This window comes from Oncorhynchus kisutch, linkage group LG20 (assembly GCF_002021735.2).
Source record: "Oncorhynchus kisutch isolate 150728-3 linkage group LG20, Okis_V2, whole genome shotgun sequence".
NCBI lineage: Eukaryota > Metazoa > Chordata > Actinopteri > Salmoniformes > Salmonidae > Oncorhynchus > Oncorhynchus kisutch.
In genome coordinates this window covers 45,826,741-45,848,032 of record NC_034193.2, presented here as the reverse complement: position 1 = coordinate 45,848,032, position 21,292 = coordinate 45,826,741, and the positions used below count along the sequence as shown (strand labels likewise).

The window sequence follows — 21,292 nt, the reverse complement described above, 5'->3', positions numbered from 1 at the left end:
CTCTCTAGAACCAAAAAGGGTATTTGGCTGTCCCCATAGGAGAACCCTTTGAAGAACCCCTTTTGGTTCGAGGTAGAACCCTTTTGGGTTCCATGTAGAACCCTTTCCACTAGAGGTCGACTGATTTTTCAACGCCGATTATTGGAGGACCAAAAACCGCCGATACCAATTAACCGGACGATTTTTATATATATATTTGGAATAATGACAATTACAACAATACTGACTGAACACTTTTATTTTAATTTAATATAATATAATACATAAATAAAAATCTATTTAGTCTCAAATAAATAATGAAAGATGTTCAATTTGGTTAAATAGTGCAAAAACACAGTGTTGGAGAAGAAAGTAAAAGTGCAATATGTGTCATGTAAAAAAGCTAATGTTGAAGTTCCTAGCTCAGAACATGAGAACATCTGAAAGCTGGTGGTTCCTTTTAACATGAGTCTTCAATATTCCCAGTTAAGAAGTTTTAGGTTTTAGTTATTATTATAGGAATTATAGGACTATTTTTCTCTATACCATTTGTATTTCATATACCTTATAGGCACTATAGTATTGCCAGCCTAATCTTGGGAGTTGATAGGCTTGAAGTCATAAACAGCGCTGTGCTTCAAGCATTGCGAAGAGCTGCTGGCAAACGCAGGAAAGTGCTGTTTGAATGAATGCTTACGAGGCTGCTTCTGTTCGGTATTTTATCTAACAGGTGTCATCCTTAAGTCTAAATATTCCTATTACATTGCACAACATTCAATGTTATGTCATAATAATGTAAAATTCTGGCAAATTAATTACAGTCTTTGTTAGGAAGAAATGGTCTTCACACAGTTCGCAACGAGCCAGGCGGCCCAAACTGCTGCATATACCCTGACTCTGCTTGCACAGAACGCAAGAGAAGTGACATAATTTCCCTAGTTAATAATGCCTGCTAACATTAATTTATTTTAACTAAATTTGCAGGTTTAAAAAGATATACTTGTGTATTGATTTTAAGAAAGGCATTGATGTTTATGGTTAGGTACATTGGAGTAATGACAATGCTTTTTTGATTGATTGTTTTTTATAAAAATAAGTTTAATGCTAGTTAGCAACTTACCTTGGCTCCTTGCTGCACTAGCGTAACAGGTAGTCAGCCTGTCACGCAGTCTCCTCGTGGAGTGCAATGTAATCGGCGTCCAAAAATGCCAATTACCGATTGTTATGAAAACTTGAAATCGGTCGACCTCTCCTTTCCACAGAGGGTTCTACATGGAACCCAAAATAGTTATACTTGGAACCAAAAATGGTTCTCCTATGGGGACAACAGCAGAACCCTTTTAAGAGTGTACTACTCAACTTTCAAACCCAGTGGCCGAACTAGTATTACACAGCATGAACTATGGAAGCCAACTACATTAACAATGGCTGGAGTAAGTTCACATGTTGTTTTATCTTCGGCAGTGCATACTTCAGAAGAATAGCTAAATTGAGATGTAGAACCATGGTAAGGGGATCAGGTAGAGCTCCAGGTAGTAGCTCACCTGTTGGTGTTTCCTCTCCATCTCCACCAGCTCTCCCTCCACCTTGCTCTGTCTCTCCTTCACCTTGACCAGCTCATCGTCTTTGGCCTGCATCTCCTCCTCCTGCCGGGTCACCTGGAGCAGAGGTTTCACCTGGAAGGGAAAAAGGAGGAGGGTCCCATCAAGGTCAGGGGAGGGAGGAAAGGAAGAAGGGAATAGGATAAGGTGTAGAGAAATGGTCATATGCATCCTGTTAACAGAGGGTGTAGATGTGGTCTCACGGCACGCTCCATCAGTAAAACCCCCACTCACCTTGGTGAAGAGTCTCCACCACTGCCAGTGGCGCAGCTTGAGGTAGGCAGCACAGTTCCTCTGGAGGACCTTCAGAGCACTCAGCTGCTGCTGCTTCTTAGCAAACGCCCTGAGGAGAGACATAATTAAGAGACTGATATCACATACAGCTTTACTTTAGCTACTTAACTTGGCCACAGCTGTATCCCAAAACATAACACATACAGTATCATTTTGACTTTATACAGTTTTAGCAACTTCATAACTTATCTGTACTTATGCCCCATTTTTGTGAGTTGCATTGAAATCAAAGGGCATGAACATGCCTCAGTAATGAGGTGGACATTTAAACCTACTTGACTGAGTGATAGGGGAGAGACAGTGGGGCTGCTGAGTCATGGTACTTACTATGTAAAGTGATTTGAAGTCTGGAAGTCTGGAAAGTCTGGCTATATAAATATGAATTAAGTTATGAATCAATAATTAATCCTAATGACTCACTTGCGTGCCAGGTAGCCGCGGCAGACAGACTGGAAGTAGATGATGATGTCAGTGATCTTCAGGTCTCTTTCCTCCTCCAGGTGGGCCAGGACTCCGGTCCTGAAGAATATCTTACTCTGGCCGATACGGAACAGGTTGGGGTCCAGTTCCAACGCTCGGATCTGTTACAATACACAGGAGAATACGAGTAAATGAGGGAAGTAAACAGGCTGGTGCATTGACACAACTCATATTTTCATGAGTTTCAACACTTTTGCTCATTGTGTTAGTTAATTAATAGATAACATTGGAAGCCCTTACCATCCTCTCGCAGGCCTGTTTCCCATCCATGAAGCCCTTGGGTATGGCATTAGGGGTCAGGATCTCGTACCTCGGATAAATAGAGAGGTTTTAGGAGTTAACACACGGGCATATACCCAGAGATCACTGTAAGTGAGGGCAGTCTAGTCTGCTCACAGTGAAGACAAAGAACACAAGCACAATAGTTATGTGTTCTGTTTCCGTGGTTACCTCTGTCTGAACTCCTGGAAGACGATGCGGTTGGGGAAGCCCTGTCTGCAAATACGGATTCCCTCCAGAACTCCATTACACCTCAGCTGGTCGAGAACCAGATGGGGCTCCAGCTTACCAGCCTGACAGTGATGAATAAATAATACAAAAACTGGTACAGGTGTACAAGCAAAGAATATTACCTATTAACCTTATGTCTACAGAAGGTCTAGCAATATATACTCAGAGAAAACCCTGAAGTTAAGAGATCAATTCAAGTCTCGCCCCTTCTGTGGGTTTTAGTATAGAACAGGTGGCCTGGTATAGTTAGACTGACATGTAAAGTATGACAGGATATACTACTCACCTTCTTCTCGTGGTTGGGGATAATACAGCGGACGAAGTTGGGGTTGGTGTTCCTCAAGGTGGCCATGAGCTTGGTGAGGGACTCCTTGTAGAGCTGGCCCACCGTGCGGAACATGCCCTTCTTGGTCTTGTAGGTGGCTCCGAACGTCGTCTCCGCCATGCCCGCCACCTGGTCCAAGCCCACGATGCGGTCCACTGGCGAGGAGAGAGAGAGCGAAGGAAAGGGGTTAGAAGGGGGGGGGGGGGTCGGACTTGGAGACAGACAGACAGGCAGGCAGACAGACAGAGGAAGCTGGGAGTAGCAGCAGCCAGCAGCAATGTGTGTCAGCTGAAGGTGTAGACAGATGAGGACCTCTAGGTACGACTGGCAGCCTCTGTGGATTGGTGGGGACGGGACAAGGACAGGGCAAGAGGATCACCTAAAACTGTAGCCCCGGACAAGCACAACTGATTCAACACGCCAAGTAATCAACAAGCCCTCGATGAGTTGAATCAGGCGTTTTTATCCGGGGCTACAACAACGATGTATGCTGTTGGGGGTACTGGAGGACTGGAGTTGGGAACCACTGCTATACAGTATACATGCTTGGTTCCAGGGTCTGTATTCATAAACGTTCTTCAGGCTAGGTACAGCTGATGAAGGGTGGGATGGTTGCTAGCGGTAAAAACAGGTCTTCTTCAGCACTATGTTCCCACACTACTCCTTTCAGCAGTCATTCAAAGTGACAACCTTTTAGGATAACTAATTAAAGGCCTATTCTTTGGTATGAAACTAAAGGCATTTCACAGCCTGGGACCTTTCCTACACATTGTCTTTTTTTCATCATATTAGCATAATCTGACAGTCAGTCACACAGGGCCATTTCATATCCGTAACTTCAGATTCACAACATGCCTCGTTTCATTTTGGTGTGTCATTATTTCTGGGCTGGCGTGTTGACAAGTGTCATATTTCCAACACGTGGCATAAAATAGTTTTGATACAAGGCATGCTGATGAATTAACAATTGTTTATCCAAGTGTCCATACAGGTAATTCTTCAAAATCAAACCTCCAACTGTGTTATTAGGCTTCTAGGGTTTTCAGGCAAACAGAACTCCAGGAATGTCCTACAAAGTTCCAGACTTTCAGTTTTTAGGCTGTAGATATTGTACCACTGTCACACCTGCTGTGTATCAACGTCTATAGTACTGTAGAATCGGGCCAAGAGAAATGCCAAATACTACATGTGGTTCCAATTCTCTGCTACTTTGAAAAAATAAAAGGGGGAAATGAATGCCATTAATCTTTCGTCAGTCAAGCCTCAATTCTTTAATTCCCTTTACGCTTAAATATATGCCTTGGAAAGGGAATAAAACCCAGAAAGGAGAATAGGCTTTGGTTCGGAATACTGAATAACCAGTGCTCTTAACCTTTCCACCATACTGTAAGGAAGCGGTCAAAATGTACACTATTGTTACCCTGAGGAAAATGGGGGAGGGGCATGCTTTCTCAATTTCAGTCAGGGGGAGGGTTTACATTTTTTTTTATTTAGTCCAGGGGAGGGTCAAGTCATTTGGAATTGATTCAATGTCATACACTCATAGAAAAAAGGTTGCTATCTAACCCTTTGAAGAACCCTTTTTGGTTCCAGGCAGAACCCTTTTGAGTTCAATGTAGAACCCTTTACACAGAGGGTTCTACAAGGAACCCAAAAGAGTTCTACCTGGAACCGAGGAAGAAACCTAGAAAGGAACCAGGGGTGGCCAGTCCTCTTCTGGCTATGCTGTGTGGAGATTATAAAAGTACATGGCCATTAAGGCCAGATTGTTCTTCAAAATGTTCAAATGTTCATAGATGACCCGCAGGGTCATATAATAATAGTGGTTATAGAGGGTGCAACAGGTCAGCACCTCAGGTGTAAATGTCAGTTGGCTTTTCATAGCCGAGCATTCAGAGGTCGTGACAGCAGGTGCGGTAGAGTGAGAGAGAGCGAGGGAGAGTTGAATTACACACTGCAATTGATAGGCTGTCCTAATCATGAGCCCTGCTCTTGTTGATGTAGGCCTATAGTCTTTTGTGCAGCCTAACCAATGGTTGTGCTGTGTAAGGTGGCACTTCAGGAAGCAAGTCAAAAGCTTCGTCCCCAAAATGCTATATTTGTGTGTGCACTGAGCAGCCCTACTGATGTCCTGTTCAGTTTGAGAGGAAGAGCGTGAAGATGAGAATGAGGACCGGAGGTAAGCTTTCTACTGCTATAATTTATTTTAATAAAAAACAATGTTTCGTTGCCCATAATGAAGCTATTTATCAGAGTTACTAACCTCACAATAAGCCTTTTTCAAGTAATTTACATAGCTTACATTACAAAGAAGTGTCAACTGTGGAGATTGACAGCGCATGGGTGCTGAAATGCTAATTCAAGAAGGCCTAATTAATTTAAACGATCTTCATTTTAATTTGACTTTAGGCTACTAACAACAAGAGGGCTTTGTGTTGGAGCCTTTTTCTTCCTATTCAAGATATAAGAAGTAGGCCTACCTGTTTGACAGATGAAATTATAGTCTATTATCCACAGACACCATGCACTCCTTAAATATCTGTGTCAGTGAAGAGCTTAGTGTATTAAGTTAAAACCAGGGCTCGAATTGATGTGGCTTTTGTTAAAGAAAATGGCTAAAAGCATACGCCTACCCCTTGCTAGCTTAATATTTTCCTTTAAAAAATAAAATAAAAAATAAAGATTATATAAAGTGATCTATAACGCAATGTTTGTGCTAGAAACAAGTTGTAAAACGCGGGGGAAAGACGTGACTACGATGCATATGGGATATCTTTGGTTTGTCTCTATGACATTCAGAGGCTATGCTACAACCACCTATAGGAGATTAAAAAAATGGACTTCGCTTGGGAAGTAATGTGTGATTCTGTCACTATTGTTGGATTCTAGCTTGAAATATACTTAGTCATGTTACCAGACTAGAACTTCTTGATTACTGATTAATGTATATGTTGGGGTCAATGGAGGGTGGATAGGAACTAAGTTTATGGAAAGTTACTGACTGAGACGAGAGTGCAGAAAGTGTACATTCTGTCAAACATGTTATTGTTACATCTCATGGCTCCTAAGGAGGGAGGCAAAGGGCAACAGTCTGGTTTCAGTCACTGATAAGGTAGGATAGTTGTGGGTTAGGGAGGAGCGAGGAATTCGGCCCGAGATCAGGTCAGATGAAGTGAGAAGGAACAGTCCAATCCCACACACATACACTGCCATGCCCACGAAGATTCCAGCATCAGGCAGGGCCATGACTACACCAGTGAGAGGAGCCAATTCAGTTCCTGACTAGCAACAGAGGTGTAGTGGCTGTCAATATGACTCTGCCTCGTAGGAGGGTATAAATATATGTGCTTATATAAACATGTCTTTGTCTTTGCAGCTGTATGACCCAGTGGGTGAATAAACTTGGTTTGAGCTTCTGCTTGTTCAGAACCTAACAGTTGGCGTTGTCGGCAGGATTCACCACGATTTACAATCGAACTAAAGAGTCCGAATCAGTGAAACAGGAGCCGGCACCAAAAACAAGGTAGACACAGTTCCTACACATGTTACAACTCATTCTGACATCTTGGGGAGATGAGAGTCGTAGGCTGAACGAATTATAGGACACGGACCTAGAAAGCCTAAGTTTATTCAGTAGTCCCATCGTGTTACGACCAGTCGTAAAATATTGGGGGAGGGTAGGTTCCGTATGTATAGGTCCCAAGTGGGGGTGTTCCTCTGCAAGATTCATAGAAATATAGGGTTACGGGTAGGTTCCGTACGAATAGGTCCCGAGTGGAGCTAGTTCCCTGCAAGTTCTGTGGGTGACACTACAGTGTAGGGTAGGTTCCATGTAGGATACGTCTCTAGTGGGGGGGTGTTCCCCTGCAAGATCCGTAAGTGGGACGAAAGTCCCAGCCGCAGTGGCCGTGAGGCCGTAGAGTGTGTGTGTATGGATAACGTGTCATGCTTGAGTACTAGTACGGTATGGTAGGTTGTAGAGAAGTAGTCCATGGAGAAGGACAAAGGAGGAATGTGGATGGTGATAGAAGGTTGCCTATAAGTTCTGGAGAAGAGCCTCATTCACAGTTAGAAAAGCAAAAATAATTTCAAATGTTTTTTTAACATGATTTGTGTGTATAAGCAGTAGCAATAAGGAGAATGTTTGGTTTATGCCCTATTGGGGCGGGGAACCGTGACAGATTGTGCGGAAATAGGAAGATAACTGTGAATAATTTTGGCTGTGTGTGTTGTCAACAACAGTGATATATGAAGCGTGACACCTGTCTGTATAAGACATTAGGTCTCCCTTATTCTCAAGTAGTAAATTGGCAGACACTTCAGTAATGGATCTAATACAAAGTAGGTTCCGTGACCAAATGATTAGGTACCTATACTGTAATTACTCTCCGGAAAGTGGACTAAATTGCTCTGAAAAGCCTGTATTATTGTTTGTATTTTCTTCATGGTATAATCATTACATAATTTGAATTGAACAAAACAATAATAAAGGCTTTTCAGACCAATTCAGTCTAAGTAGGCAGTATCTTATGCTATCAGGAGTAGAGCATTACTGAACGGTATTGCCATCCATTAGCCTAATGACTACTATACTAGTACTGAGACATTGGAGACGACCAACAATGACATGCAGCCTAGAAGCGACGGGAGCCTCTGTATGGAGGTAGTCTACACCATGCTGCACTGCTAAGCCATGGATCTACATCAGCATGTCATAACATAAAACGTTATCTATTTATATGAGCAACACGATGCTGCGTTGGTAAGCCATGGATCTACATCAGCATGTACCAACATAAAACATAATCTATCTCTATGGACAACACGATGCTGCGCCGGTAAGCCATGGATCTACATCAACATGTCCCAACATAAAACGTAATCTATCTCTATAGACAACATGATGCTGCGCTGGTAAGCCATGGATCTACATCAGCATGTACCAACATAAAACGTCATCTATCTCTATGGACAACACGATGCTGCGCTGGTAAGCATGGAACCTTCTACAGCTACAGTCATTACATTCACCTGGAGGCTCATCAAGACTAGTGACATTGTTCTGTATCTCTACGATACAGAGAGACAGGGGGATAAAAACACCTGACAAAAGAGAACAGAAAAACAGAAAAAGCTTGAAAACATAAACAGAGGTTAGAAGGCTGAAGTCCGACTGATTACTATTGGTACCATGTTAGCTAAATAAGCAGCAAACATTGTACATTGACAATCCCTAAAACAAATAGGCCTAAATTATGATGGATTAACCAATCTAACGAATAATAACTGTTAATCATCAAGCCAGTGCTAACACATTCCTTGTCTGTTAACCATGTGGACAGGACAGGGGCCATAACTTACCATCTTTCCAGAGCTCGGCCACAAACTTGTCAGTGGACTGGTTGAGCAGCGAGGCCACGTTGTCATTCAGGGGGTCCATGTTCTTCATCAGCCACTCATCTGCCTTGTAGTCCACCTGGGGAGGGGGGAGAAGGTCAGAACCATCCAGGCCTAGAGAGATATAAGCAATAATAGCCCTTCAGGGATGAATAAAGTTTATTGAATTGAACTGTCGGAGAGTGGTGATATACAACAAAATGACCGTTGAGGTTCCAAATTCATTTCACTAGAGATGACATAAGACTCCAAATCATTCCAGGAAAGTGTGTTTGAAGACGACGTCAACATAATATTGAACAGATGTGGTTACGGTGTACCGCAGGACTGCCTGTACAGGAAAGGGCCCGGGTCTCTATTGCGCAACACTGACTGGACGCTAGAGAAACTAGCCAAACCTCCTCCCACGTATCTGATACATAAAACCAGGATGATACTCCTGCGGAATTTGAATACCATAGAGGAGAAGTTGTGCGTCAAGAGCGATACAGCAGCCAGAGGTTGATGGGAACAGGATAGGGGCTAGTGACGGAACAGACAATGCCTCAGGACACATTATAACGGTGGCTTTCCAAAAGGACCTGGTGTGCCTCCAAGACCACTACAGGGGAAAACCTCAGAGAAATCAGAAGATCTGGAAGTAAATCCCGCAGCTTGAAAGGACCTGGTGTGCCTCCAAGAACACAACAAACCAAAGGCTCTGGGGTCTAGAAGTAGTGCAGATGACGTAAACCAAAGTAACTTGTAAGTGGATACATAAAAATAGCCCCAAACATTGCCTCAGCAGAAAAATCCGTCTATAATACATCCCAGTGCATTGTAAATGTTTAATCTTTGACTCGAGGAATATGGCAGAGCCATAAGTTTTTAAAGGTATAGTTTTCAATCTTTGGGTTACAAATAAAAACCAAGCTATCCACCACCTATATGTAATCTCACCGGTCCGTACCTTGCCAGCGTAGTGGATGATGCAGAAGTCAGCCTTGTCCTTTAGCTGTCTGGGCTTCTGGAACTTGGAGTGGGTGCCCTGCTCCTGGACCAGCTTGTCGATGAACGTCTTGTCTGTGGCCTTGGGGAACCAGCACTCCTCATCCAACAGAGCCAGCACACCAGGAGGGTTCGCCTGCAGGATGACAGCACACAGGGCCATGTTCAATAGCACACCAGGAAAAAAAGTGAATCAACGGAAAACGAATTGTTTTAGTTTACTTTGTTCCTTACTGATTCACTCTGTTTCAAAATGTTAGCTGCTCATTGAACATGACCCAAGTATTGACAACAGCACAGCACCACAGGAGGACACACACACACACACACTCACTAAACGGATACTGACCGGCCTCTCGATGAGGTCGATACAGGGCTGCAGGTCCAGGCCGAAGTCGATGAAACTCCACTCGATGCCCTCCCTCTGGTACTCTTCCTGCTCCAGGACGAACATGGTGTGGTTGAACAGCTGCTGAAGCTTCTCGTTGGTGTAGTTGATGCACAGCTGCTCAAACGAGTTCAGCTACAGGAGAAAGGCATATAAATTGATTTGATCTTTTCAGAACTCAGAAACTCAAGGAACTTTGTCTCAAAAGTAAAGAAAGCAGTAAGATGGATTATTTCTTAATTCATCCCTAGTGGGAAATTGGTTTGTAAGGAGTTTCAGATATGTAAAATCAACTAGACTACATTATTTCATTTATGAAACACCAATGAATACCACTTCTAAGATGTCTTCAGCTCAAACTGGCACCTACTGCTTTTTACAGTTTACAAAACAATAACTGCAGCTGATTGAGTTTTGTTTGCTATGATTAAATTGATCCCAGGGATCATGATTTATTTTCCTGTTCTTTTGGCTCAACATTACAGCTGCTCAAACGAGTTCAGCTACAGGAGAAAGGCATATAAATTGATTTGATCTTTTCAGAACTCAGAAACTCAAGGAACTTTGTCTCAAAAGTAAAGAAAGCAGTAAGATGGATTATTTCTTAATTCATCCCTAGGGGGAAATTGGTTTGTAAGGAGTTTCAGATATGTAAAATCAACTAGACTACATTATTTCATTTATGAATACACCTCTGCTGTCTTCAACCAAGATCTCAGCGATCACTGCCTCATTGCCTGCATCCGTAATGGGTCAGCGGTCAAACGACCTCCACTCATCACTGTAAAACGCTCCCTGAAACACTTCTGCGAGCAGGCCTTTCTAATCGACCTGGCCGGGGTATCCTGGAAGGATATTGATCTCATCCCGTCAGTAGAGGATGCCTGGATATTTTTTAAAAATGCCTTCCTAACCATCTTAAATAAACATGCCCCATTTAAGAAATTTAGAACCAGGAACAGATATAGCCCTTGGTTCTCCCCAGACCTGACTGCCCTTAACCAACACAAAAACATCCTATGGCGTTCTGCATTAGCATCGAACAGCCCCCGTGATATGCAGCTGTTCAGGGAAGCTAGAAATCATTATACACAGGCAGTTAGAAAAGCCAAGGCTAGCTTTTTCAAGCAGAAATTTGCTTCCTGCAACACTAACTCAAAAAAGTTCTGGGACACTGTAAAGTCCATGGAGAATAAGAACACCTCCTCCCAGCTGCCCACTGCACTGAAGATAGGAAACACTGTCACCACTGATAAATCCACCATAATTGAGAATTTCAATAAGCATTTTTGTACGGCTGGCCATGCTTTCCACCTGGCTACTCCTACCCCGGACAACAGCACTGCACCCCCAACAGCAACTCGCCCAAGCCTTCCCCATTTCTCCTTCTCCCAAATCTATTCAGCTGATGTTCTGAAAGAGCTGCAAAATCTGGACCCCTACAAATCAGCCGGGCTAGACAATCTGGACCCTTTCTTCCTAAAATTATCTGCCGAAATTGTTGCCACCCCTATTACTAGCCTGTTCAACCTCTCTTTCGTGTCGTCTGAGATTCCCAAAGATTGGAAAGCAGCTGCGGTCATCCCCCTCTTCAAAGGGGGGGACACTCTTGACCCAAACTGCTACAGACCTATATCTATCCTACCGTGCCTTTCTAAGGTCTTCGAAAGCCAAGTCAACAAACAGATTACCGACCATTTCGAATCTCACCATACCTTCTCTGCTATGCAATCCGGTTTCAGAGCTGGTCATGGGTGCACCTCAGCCACGCTCAAGGTCTTAAACGATATCTTAACCGCCATCGATAAGAAACATTACTGTGCAGCCGTATTCATTGATCTGGCCAAGGCTTTCGACTCTGTCAATCACCATATCCTCATCGGCAGACTCGACAGCCTTGGTTTCTCAAATGATTGCCTCGCCTGGTTCACCAACTACTTCTCTGATAGAGTTCAGTGTGTCAAATCGGAGGGTCTGCTGTCCGGACCTCTGGCAGTCTCTATGGGGGTGCCACAGGGTTCAATTCTTGGACCGACTCTCTTCTCTGTATACATCAATGAGGTCGCTCTTGCTGCTGGTGAGTCCCTGATCCACCTCTACGCAGACGACACCATTCTGTATACTTCCGGCCCTTCTTTGGACACTGTGTTAACAACCCTCCAGGCAAGCTTCAATGCCATACAACTCTCCTTCCGTGGCCTCCAATTGCTCTTAAATACAAGTAAAACTAAATGCATGCTCTTCAACCGATCGCTACCTGCACCTACCCGCCTGTCCAACATCACTACTCTGGACGGCTCTGACTTAGAATACGTGGACAACTACAAATACTTAGGTGTCTGGTTAGACTGTAAACTCTCCTTCCAGACCCATATCAAACATCTCCAATCCAAAGTTAAATCTAGAATTGGCTTCCTATTTCGCAACAAAGCATCCTTCACTCATGCTGCCAAACATACCCTTGTAAAACTGACCATCCTACCAATCCTCGACTTTGGCGATGTCATTTACAAAATAGCCTCCAATACCCTACTCAACAAATTGGATGCAGTCTATCACAGTGCAATCCGTTTTATCACCAAAGCCCCATATACTACCCACCATTGCGACCTGTACGCTCTCGTTGGCTGGCCCTCGCTTCATACTCGTCGCCAAACCCACTGGCTCCATGTCATCTACAAGACCCTGCTAGGTAAAGTCCCCCCTTATCTCAGCTCGCTGGTCACCATAGCATCTCCCACCTGTAGCACACGCTCCAGCAGGTATATCTCTCTAGTCACCCCCAAAACCAATTCTTTCTTTGGCCGCCTCTCCTTCCAGTTCTCTGCTGCCAATGACTGGAACGAACTACAAAAATCTCTGAAACTGGAAACACTTATCTCCCTCACTAGCTTTAAGCACCAACTGTCAGAGCAGCTCACAGATTACTGCACCTGTACATAGCCCACCTATAATTTAGCCCAAACAACTACCTCTTTCCCAACTGTATTTAATTTTAATTTATTTATTTATTTTGCTCCTTTGCACCCCATTATTTTTTATTTCTACTTTGCACATTCTTCCATTGCAAAACTACCATTCCAGTATTTTACTTGCTATATTGTATTTACTTTGCCATCATGGCCTTTTTTGCCTTTACCTCCCTTCTCACCTCACATTGTATATAGACTTGTTTATACTGCATTATTGACTGTATGTTTGTTTTTACTCCATGTGTAACTCTGTGTCGTTTTATCTGTCGAACTGCTTTGCTTTATCTTGGCCAGGTCGCAATTGTAAATGAGAACTTGTTCTCAACTTGCCTACCTGGTTAAATAAAGGTAAAATAAAATAAATAAAAATAAAATGAAACACCAATGAATACCACTTCTAAGATGTCTTCAGCTCAAACTGGCACCTACTGCTTTTTACAGTTTACAAAACAATAACTGCAGCTGATTGAGTTTTGTTTGCTATGATTAAATTGATCCCAGGGATCATGATTTATTTTCCTGTTCTTTTGGCTCAACATTACAACGCTGCAGCCAAGGCTCTTAGTGGGGGAATAAACAGCTGCCACAAACCAGAAGGGAAACAGACAGGTTGGAATTTCAGCACAAGATTTAGTGATCTTGAGATACTGAGTGTTTTAATCGACGATTAGTTTCATGTCAGCAATGTCTGAACCGTCTGAACTCGCCTCTTGTTGAACGAGCCTTGCATGATAACTATTGTCTATCAAGTGATAGATCAATTAATGACCTTGGTGTGAATGATATAAAACTAAATGAGGACGACACCCAAGAGTCATTTTTAGAAGTGCTGAGATTCCCATAACTGACCCTGAGGAGGGAATGGGTTCAAAGTACAGGATAAATGATCAGCTGTTTCCCAAAAATGTCAATCAGACCATTTCCCCACATAAAAATGTCCTTAGATCATTCAGATGACCAGTTCCATAGACAGGATGAACTAAACCAAGTCCCCTCTCTCTTCTCTAGCTGTTTTCTCTGTATCTGGAAGAGATGGAGGGACCTAGTGGAGGCCTTATTTGCCATGTATTTACAGTTTTTCTCAATTGCTAAAACACAATTTCTGAAACCTTGCTCCATTTCCTGAAAACAGTAAACACAAAACCTCATCTTCAAGCACTATTTACATAACCTCTGACTACTCTTGCAAAATTAAACATTCGCCTCAAAACAGTTTTACCTGTGTTCAAAATCAAACACTGCTCTCAAATCATAAACAAAGTGATCAAAATGATATACACTCTCAAGCAGTCAGTAAACAATACACCGAAAAATAGAAAACACATTGTTCAAAACATACAATTCTCAGGGAGAAGTACATTTTTAATCTAAAATGTTATATCATAGTAGCTCAAAATTGATCAGGAATTACTACTCTGCTTTGCTCTTTGCAATTTGTTTTTTTGTTCTTCCTCCTCCTTGTACCCCTATTTTTACAGTACTGTACCCTGCATCTCACAAACTTGTCCTTTGTCTCTGTGATACTGTAATTCTTGTTCTTTGTTGATATGAACCTACAACCAGTCAGAATCTAAAATCTCAACCAGTCAAAATCTAAAATCTCAACCAGTCAAAATATTAATAAATGGAAAGCCCAATATTCAGGGCCATACAATTTGTCCATTGTACAGTATACAGCCTACAATGCACTGTACTACAGTATCAATTCTCAGACTTTCTCCTTCCCACCTTCAACAACCTGTTTGCTCTCTGAACTGGCTTATAATGGTTGTGTCGCATCATTTGAAACAGGTTAAATCAATTTTGAGTGGTTCTGTTCAATCAATTACATGTGTTCTCTATTTGTATTTGATTGTTGCCACTTGTGTTTACCAGTATGGATGACATATGCATTAGAATGCAGAATGTGTTTTAAGAATGAGAATGTGTTTAGAGTTTTGCTGAAAAGTCTAAGTGAGATCTGCAAATTGTGTTTTACCATGTGAAATGGTTTAAGGTATTGACAACAGACTGCATAATTAGCTAAATGAGTCCAGGCAACTGAGAACTTTGTTCAGCCAATGGGTTTTAGTGTTTTAGCAATTGAGAAAAACTGTAAGTACCTGTTGAGGCCTATGCATTTAAGTACCTGGAAGATCTCAAAGCCAGCGATGTCCAGGATGCCGATGAAGGAGGCCCCCTGGCGTTTGGTACGGTCCAGGGCCTTGTTGATGCGGTGGACCAGCCAGCGGAACAGACGCTCGTATGTGGCCTTGGCTAGAGCCTCCACTGCAAAGTCAGCCTAGAGAGAGAGAGGTGAGGGAGAGGTAGAGAGGTAGAGGTAGAGAGAGAGAGAGAGAGAGGGAGAGAGAGAGAGAGATGCATTGCTTATTAGATTGTCTTTCAGTGGTATGACTTGGCAAGTAAGTCTGCCATTCTCAGCCTTGGGGTCTCACGGCTACACCTCTCTGTTGTTATAAATCTAACACAGAGGTGGACAGGAACCACACCCCACAGTACTAACATTATCCTGATCCAGAGTCAGCAGTACAGTGAGTCCATAGAGGGGTGATGAGTGAAGCAAGGAGAGCTTCTGTGGCGTAGCGTTTGTGTTTTACCTGTTCTTTGGTCTGGGCCTTCTGGACGTAGTCTCGTCCCACCTTGATCCTTGGAGACAGGATGGCCCGGGTGAACTCCATCACGTTCAGCCCCAAAAGGTGGCACAACTTCTGGGCCGCTGGTAGAGGAGAGGAGGAAGAGGGAGATAAAGGAGGGAGTGAAAAAAGGGAAAACAGTAGTAACATTAAACGTTCGTTCTCAAGATGTGATTACAGGCAACACAAATAGCTTTACAATACTCAAATATCCCTTGCATAGACTCAAAGCAGTAGCAGGGAATGAAGTAGCAACATTTGAGGAGTTAAACGTTATTGGGATATGATTATATATATATATATTATATAGACCCGACAGATAACCCTATAATCCTTCAATTCCCATAAACCCCAGTGAGTGGGAAAACACAGTAAAAACCATATAGACTTTGCATCAGTGGGACCACCGCTTGAGACCACCAGAAAATACATACCACTGGCAGCAGGCCACAGCTCCACATGGTCGGTAGCTAAGAATTACATTCTCCCCCTTCTGCCAGAAGTTGCTCACATTTGACCGTTAATGGTAAAGAATAATAAGTAAGAACTGAACTGAGTGACTGCCTCCCCCTGCCAGTCCAGTAACTCTAAGGTATGCCTGGAGCAGACCTGGATCCAAATACTATTTGAAATATTTCAATTACTTTGAGCAGTTGCTCTAGTCTGTCTGGAGTGTCAGGTGAATGGGGTTTGCACTTTTGGGACTTTTGTATTGGTTCCATTGCAAAAGACAAGCTCAACCAACCACAGCTTAAGTATTTGAAATAACTTAAAATAGTACTTGAACCCAGGTCTGGACTAGAGCTCAGGGTAGGGGGTAGTTAAACACACAGCTGTTTAGAACACCCGTGGGTTAACAACACAGACTCGATTTAAGACGTGTCAAAGCTGCTTTTATGATATTTGTCTTTTGGAACTGGGGAGATGTTTGAATTTTAAATATTTGTCACGGCGGGAGCTTCTGGAGAGGTAAGAATGATAAATCTGTATCATTTCCAGGGGTAGAGTTGCCAGCGCAGAGCCTGTTAAAAACATCTGCTTCTGCCCTAGATCTGTTTTCCACATTTGGTAATAAGTGTCTGGGCCACGGCATTGACACTCACTTGCTACCCTCCTACCCTCCTCTTGAAATGCCAAGAATGCAGCAGTAACACACGGGGTTGAGGCAAAGTCTTCATTTGTTTTTCCTTCTAAGTAAAGTAGGGGAGTAAATCTGAATAATTCTGTTGTTTGAAGGTGGGTGACAGGGCCAGGAGAGATGGGAAGGTTAAATCGTTAGAGCTCTGACGTCTGACTCAGGCTGGTTAGCACAGGTCTGGGAGGAAGATGAGGAAGAGGAAGATAAGGTCTGAATGTGAGAATGTGAGGAGCTTCCTTGACATCAATACATGTGACAACAGACAGGTGTAACGGGGGTGTGAATGTAGTTATGTGTGCCGAGGGCACAGCGGGTCAATGTCAGCTACCTGTGTTCTCAGGCATAGAGGCCTGGTCTGAGTTCCTCTCCTTCTTGAAGACGATGTTCCCAAACTGAAGCACGGAGGAGACCACCTTCAGCATGGCTGCAAGCACAGAGAACGTTATCATAAACTTATCATGAAAGCCACACACTGCTCTGTGTTTGTTGGAATACATGGAACTGTTATGAACATGTAAAGTTATAATAATTACAGTAAAGCTGTAAAGTGTTGATGTAAAAAGGGCTTTAAAAAGTTGACAGACAGACAGTCAGTCAGACAGATGAGAATGAGGATGGTGGTACCCAGGATCTCGTCGTGGGAGAAGCTCATGATGTGCATGGCCTCCATGGTCTCCTGGAAGTTGTCTTTGTCCTGCTGACCAGGGACGGTAATGTTGCCATTGGACAGGAAGCGGTAGCTGTTGAAGCCCTCCAGGAGCAGGTCCGCTACAAAGAGGAAAAGGAAATTACTTCGAGATAGCTGCTCCGAGGTCACAAAGGACAAAAGGCAAACATGCATTTTTGACAGTCTTGGTAGGTAGTGAACAACACGTAGTCTGAGTGGGTTTGAAGACACCTCAGGCCAACGGCTAGAGAAACAATGTTCTGCATGTCAGAGGGTGACTATTCTTTACAGAGGCCATATGGGTCCGGGTTGTTGAAGTTATGCTGATGATACATATCAGACTACTTACACCTGAGATGTTCTCCCGCCCCACACAGCAGCTGGTAGAAGATGTGGAAGGTGCGCTCGTCTTTGGCTTGGCGAACAGCTCTTGATTTCTCCAGTAGATCTGTCCCATCACAGTCAAGGAAGGGCAGCCTTTATACAGTAAAGAAAGATATTAACCCCCTAGAGTAGATTTATGCGGATCTAATTAGCATAATACAACAATCCCCATCAAAATCTGTCAGTTTATGTAAATTATTAATATATCATAGCTTGCATGGAACATTTAAACTAGCTGTTTGGAAGGATACAGGTTTCGATGTTGGCCCCGACGATGTATCCGGTGACATCAAAGTTGATCCGGATGAACTTTCCCTTGAGGGAAAGAGAAACGGAGGGTGAAAAAAGCAGACAAACCATTTCACTGCATCCACGTCTCCCTCAACCAGGTCTCACGCTGTGCTGCAAGGCGTTCCCTTTTCTCCCTCTGAGTCACATCACAATAAGGCTACATTTTATTAGTCTGGTCCCAGAACTGTATTTGCTTTAGTCAACTACTATAGTCAGATGAGTTGGCACATACACAGATCTGAGACCAGTCCAGGCCATTGTATTTTATCCTCATTTGGCCACATTCCTATTGGTCTCTACTGTCCTGTGGTCTGGATTATACTACATTCATCTTGGTCTCTACATTCCTGGGGTCTGGATTAGACTACATTCATCTTGGTCTCTACTGTCCTGTGGTCTGGATTAGACTACATTCATCTGGGTCTCTAATGTCCTGGGGTCTGGATTAGACTACATTCATCTTGGTCTCTAATGTCATGGGGTCTGGATTAGACTACATTCATCTTGGTCTCTAATGTCCTGGGGTCTGGATTAGACTACAGTCATCTTGGTCTCTATATTCCTGGGGTCTGGATTAGACTACATTCATCTTGGTCTCTACTGTCCTGGGGTCTGGATTAGACTACATGCATCTTGGTCTCTAATGTCCTGGGGTCTGGATTAGACTACATGCATCTTGGTCTCTAATGTCCTGGGGTCTGGATTAGACTACATGCATCTTGGTCTCTAATGTCCTGGGGTCTGGATTAGACTACATGCATCTTGGTCTCTAATGTCCTGGGGTCTGGATTAGACTACAGTCATCTTGGTCTCTACATTCCTGGGGTCTGGATTAGACTACATTCATCTTGGTCTCTACATTCCTGGGGTCTGGATTAGACTACATTCATCTTGGTCTCTACATTCCTGGGGTCTGGATTAGACTACATTAATCTTGGTCTCTACTGTCCTGGGGTCTGGATTAGACTACATTCATCTTGGTCTCTACTGTCCTGTGGTCTGGATTAGACTACATTCATCTTGGTCTCTAATGTCCTGGGGTCTGGATTAGACTACATTCATCTTGGTCTCTAATGTCCTGGGGTCTGGATTAGACTACATTCATCTTGGTCTCTACTGTCCTGGGGTCTGGATTAGACTACCCCTGTGCATGAGGCAGTGATTTGGCTGTGCTGAACAGAACAACCCTCTCTAATCTTAACTGGATCCAGAATCAAAGCAGTCAAAGCAGTCCTGCTGGAATGTTCCTGTGTAATAATAGGAAAATAATAAATTCCTCTCCATTGATTTATCTTCCTTATCATCAAAAGATTTCAGGAAGTTTTGAAAAACTCCATCGGGTTAATACTATATAATAATATATAATAATAATAATTCTGTATACTTCTGGCCCTTCTTTGGACACTGTGTTAACAACCCTCCAGGCAAGTTTCAATGCCATACAACTCTCCTTCCGTGGCCTCCAATTGCTCTTAAATACAAGTAAAACTAAATGCATGCTCTTCAACCGATCGCTGCCTGCACCTGCCCGCCTGTCCAACATCACTACTCTGGACGGCTCTGACTTAGAATACGTGGACAACTACAAATACTTAGGTGTCTGGTTAGACTGTAAACTCTCCTTCCAGACCCATATCAAACATCTCCAATCCAAAGTTAAATCTAGAATTGGCTTCCTATTTCGCAACAAAGCATCCTTCACTCATGCTGCCAAACATACCCTTGTAAAACTGACCATCCTACCAATCCTCGACTTTGGCGATGTCATTTACAAAATAACCTCCAATACCCTACTCAACAAATTGGATGCAGTCTATCACAGTGCAATCCGTTTTGTCACCAAAGCCCCATATACTACCCACCATTGCGACCTGTACGATCTCATTGGCTGGCCCTCGCTTCATACTCGTCGCCAAACCCACTGGCTCCATGTCATCTAAAAGACCCTGCTAGCTAAAGTCCCCCCTTATCTCAGCTCGCTGGTCAGCATAGCATCTCCCACCTGTAGCACACGCTCCAGCAGGTATATCTCTCTAGTGACCCCCAAAACCAATTAATTCTTTGGCCGCCTCTCATTCCAGTTCTCTGCTGCCAATGACTGGAACGAACTACAAAAATCTCTGAAACTGGAAACACTTATCTCCCTCACTAGCTTTAAGCACCAACTGTCAGAGCAGCTCACAGATTACTGCACCTGTACATAGCACACCGATAAATTAGCCCAAACAACTACCTCTTTCCCTACTGTATTTATTTTATTTATTTATTTATTTTGCTCCTTTGCACCCCATTATTTTTATTTCTACTTTGCACATTCTTCCACTGCAAATCTACCATTCCAGTGTTTTACTTGCTATATTGTATTTACTTTGCCACCATGGCCTTTTTTTTGCCTTTACCTCCCTTATCTCACCTCATATGCTCACATCGTATATAGACTTGTTTATACTGTATTATTGACTGTATGTTTGTTTTACTCCATGTGTAACTCTGGTTCGTTGTATGTGTCGAACTGCTTTGCTTTATCTTGGCCAGGTCACAATTGTAAATGAGAACTTGTTCTCAACTTGCCTACCTGGTTAAATAAAGGTGAAATAAATCAAATAAATAAAAAATACAACACACATGCCAGCTAAATCTGTCTCAAGTGTTGTTAGAGCAAGAGATAGTGAGTGAGATGGCATGAGTGGCTTGAGGAACGTACATTATAGACATAGGGAAGACTTCAAATGACGCTCGATACTGTCTCGCAAATGGCATTCTTTTGGGGAAATATGTATACATTCTTTACTTACGAATCGTGACGAGTTGTCATTCTTCACTGTCTTGGCGTTGCCGAAGGACTCGAGGATGGGGTTGGCCTGTAAGAGTTGACGCTCCAATTCACCCTGAAAAAGAGGAGCGATATTACAGCAAAGCACTGGGTCCAAGCACATATGCCCCTTTCCCCCAACTAAACCTTTGACAAATAACAAGCACATATGCCCCCTTCCCCCAACTAAACCTTTGACAAATAACAAGCACATATGCCCCCTTCCCCCAACTAAACCTTTTACAAATAACAAGCACATATGCCCCCTTCCCCCAACTAAACCTTTGACAAATAACAAGCACATATGCCCCCTTCCCCCAACTAAACCTTTTACAAATAACAAGCACATATGCCCCTTTCCCCCAACTAAACCTTTGACAAATAACAAGCACATATGCCCCCTTCCCCCAACTAAACCTTTGACAAATAACAAG

General features: G+C 43.1%; 1 protein-coding gene across 16 annotated transcripts in view; it reads right to left on the bottom strand.

Moving 5' to 3' along the window:
• The window catches only part of LOC109865302 (myosin-10), a 94,133-nt gene that overhangs the window by 23,262 nt on the left and 49,579 nt on the right, over positions 1-21,292 (bottom strand). For 9 of the 16 annotated variants that reach the window (XR_004204408.1, XM_031798865.1, XM_031798869.1 and 6 more), the window contains 17 exons: positions 20,842-20,934; positions 18,007-18,070; positions 17,721-17,819; positions 17,329-17,472; positions 17,033-17,128; positions 15,531-15,649; positions 15,062-15,214; positions 9,908-10,096; positions 9,536-9,709; positions 8,551-8,665; positions 8,221-8,292; positions 3,151-3,344; positions 2,805-2,926; positions 2,595-2,664; positions 2,295-2,455; positions 1,815-1,923; positions 1,524-1,655 (listed from right to left, as the gene is read on the bottom strand). Coding sequence is in view for 15 of the 16 variants with exons in the window: in XM_031798865.1 (XP_031654725.1) it covers positions 1,524-1,655; positions 1,815-1,923; positions 2,295-2,455; positions 2,595-2,664; positions 2,805-2,926; positions 3,151-3,344; positions 8,221-8,292; positions 8,551-8,665; positions 9,536-9,709; positions 9,908-10,096; positions 15,062-15,214; positions 15,531-15,649; positions 17,033-17,128; positions 17,329-17,472; positions 17,721-17,819; positions 18,007-18,070; positions 20,842-20,934 (2,106 nt within the window). In the remaining variant the exon portion in view is untranslated. The remainder of the gene's footprint in view (positions 1-1,523; positions 1,656-1,814; positions 1,924-2,294; positions 2,456-2,594; positions 2,665-2,804; positions 2,927-3,150; positions 3,345-8,220; positions 8,293-8,550; positions 8,666-9,535; positions 9,710-9,907; positions 10,097-15,061; positions 15,215-15,530; positions 15,650-17,032; positions 17,129-17,328; positions 17,473-17,720; positions 17,820-18,006; positions 18,071-20,841; positions 20,935-21,292) is intronic. The other 7 variants (XM_031798876.1, XM_031798879.1, XM_031798878.1 and 4 more) reach the window with 3 other exon arrangements.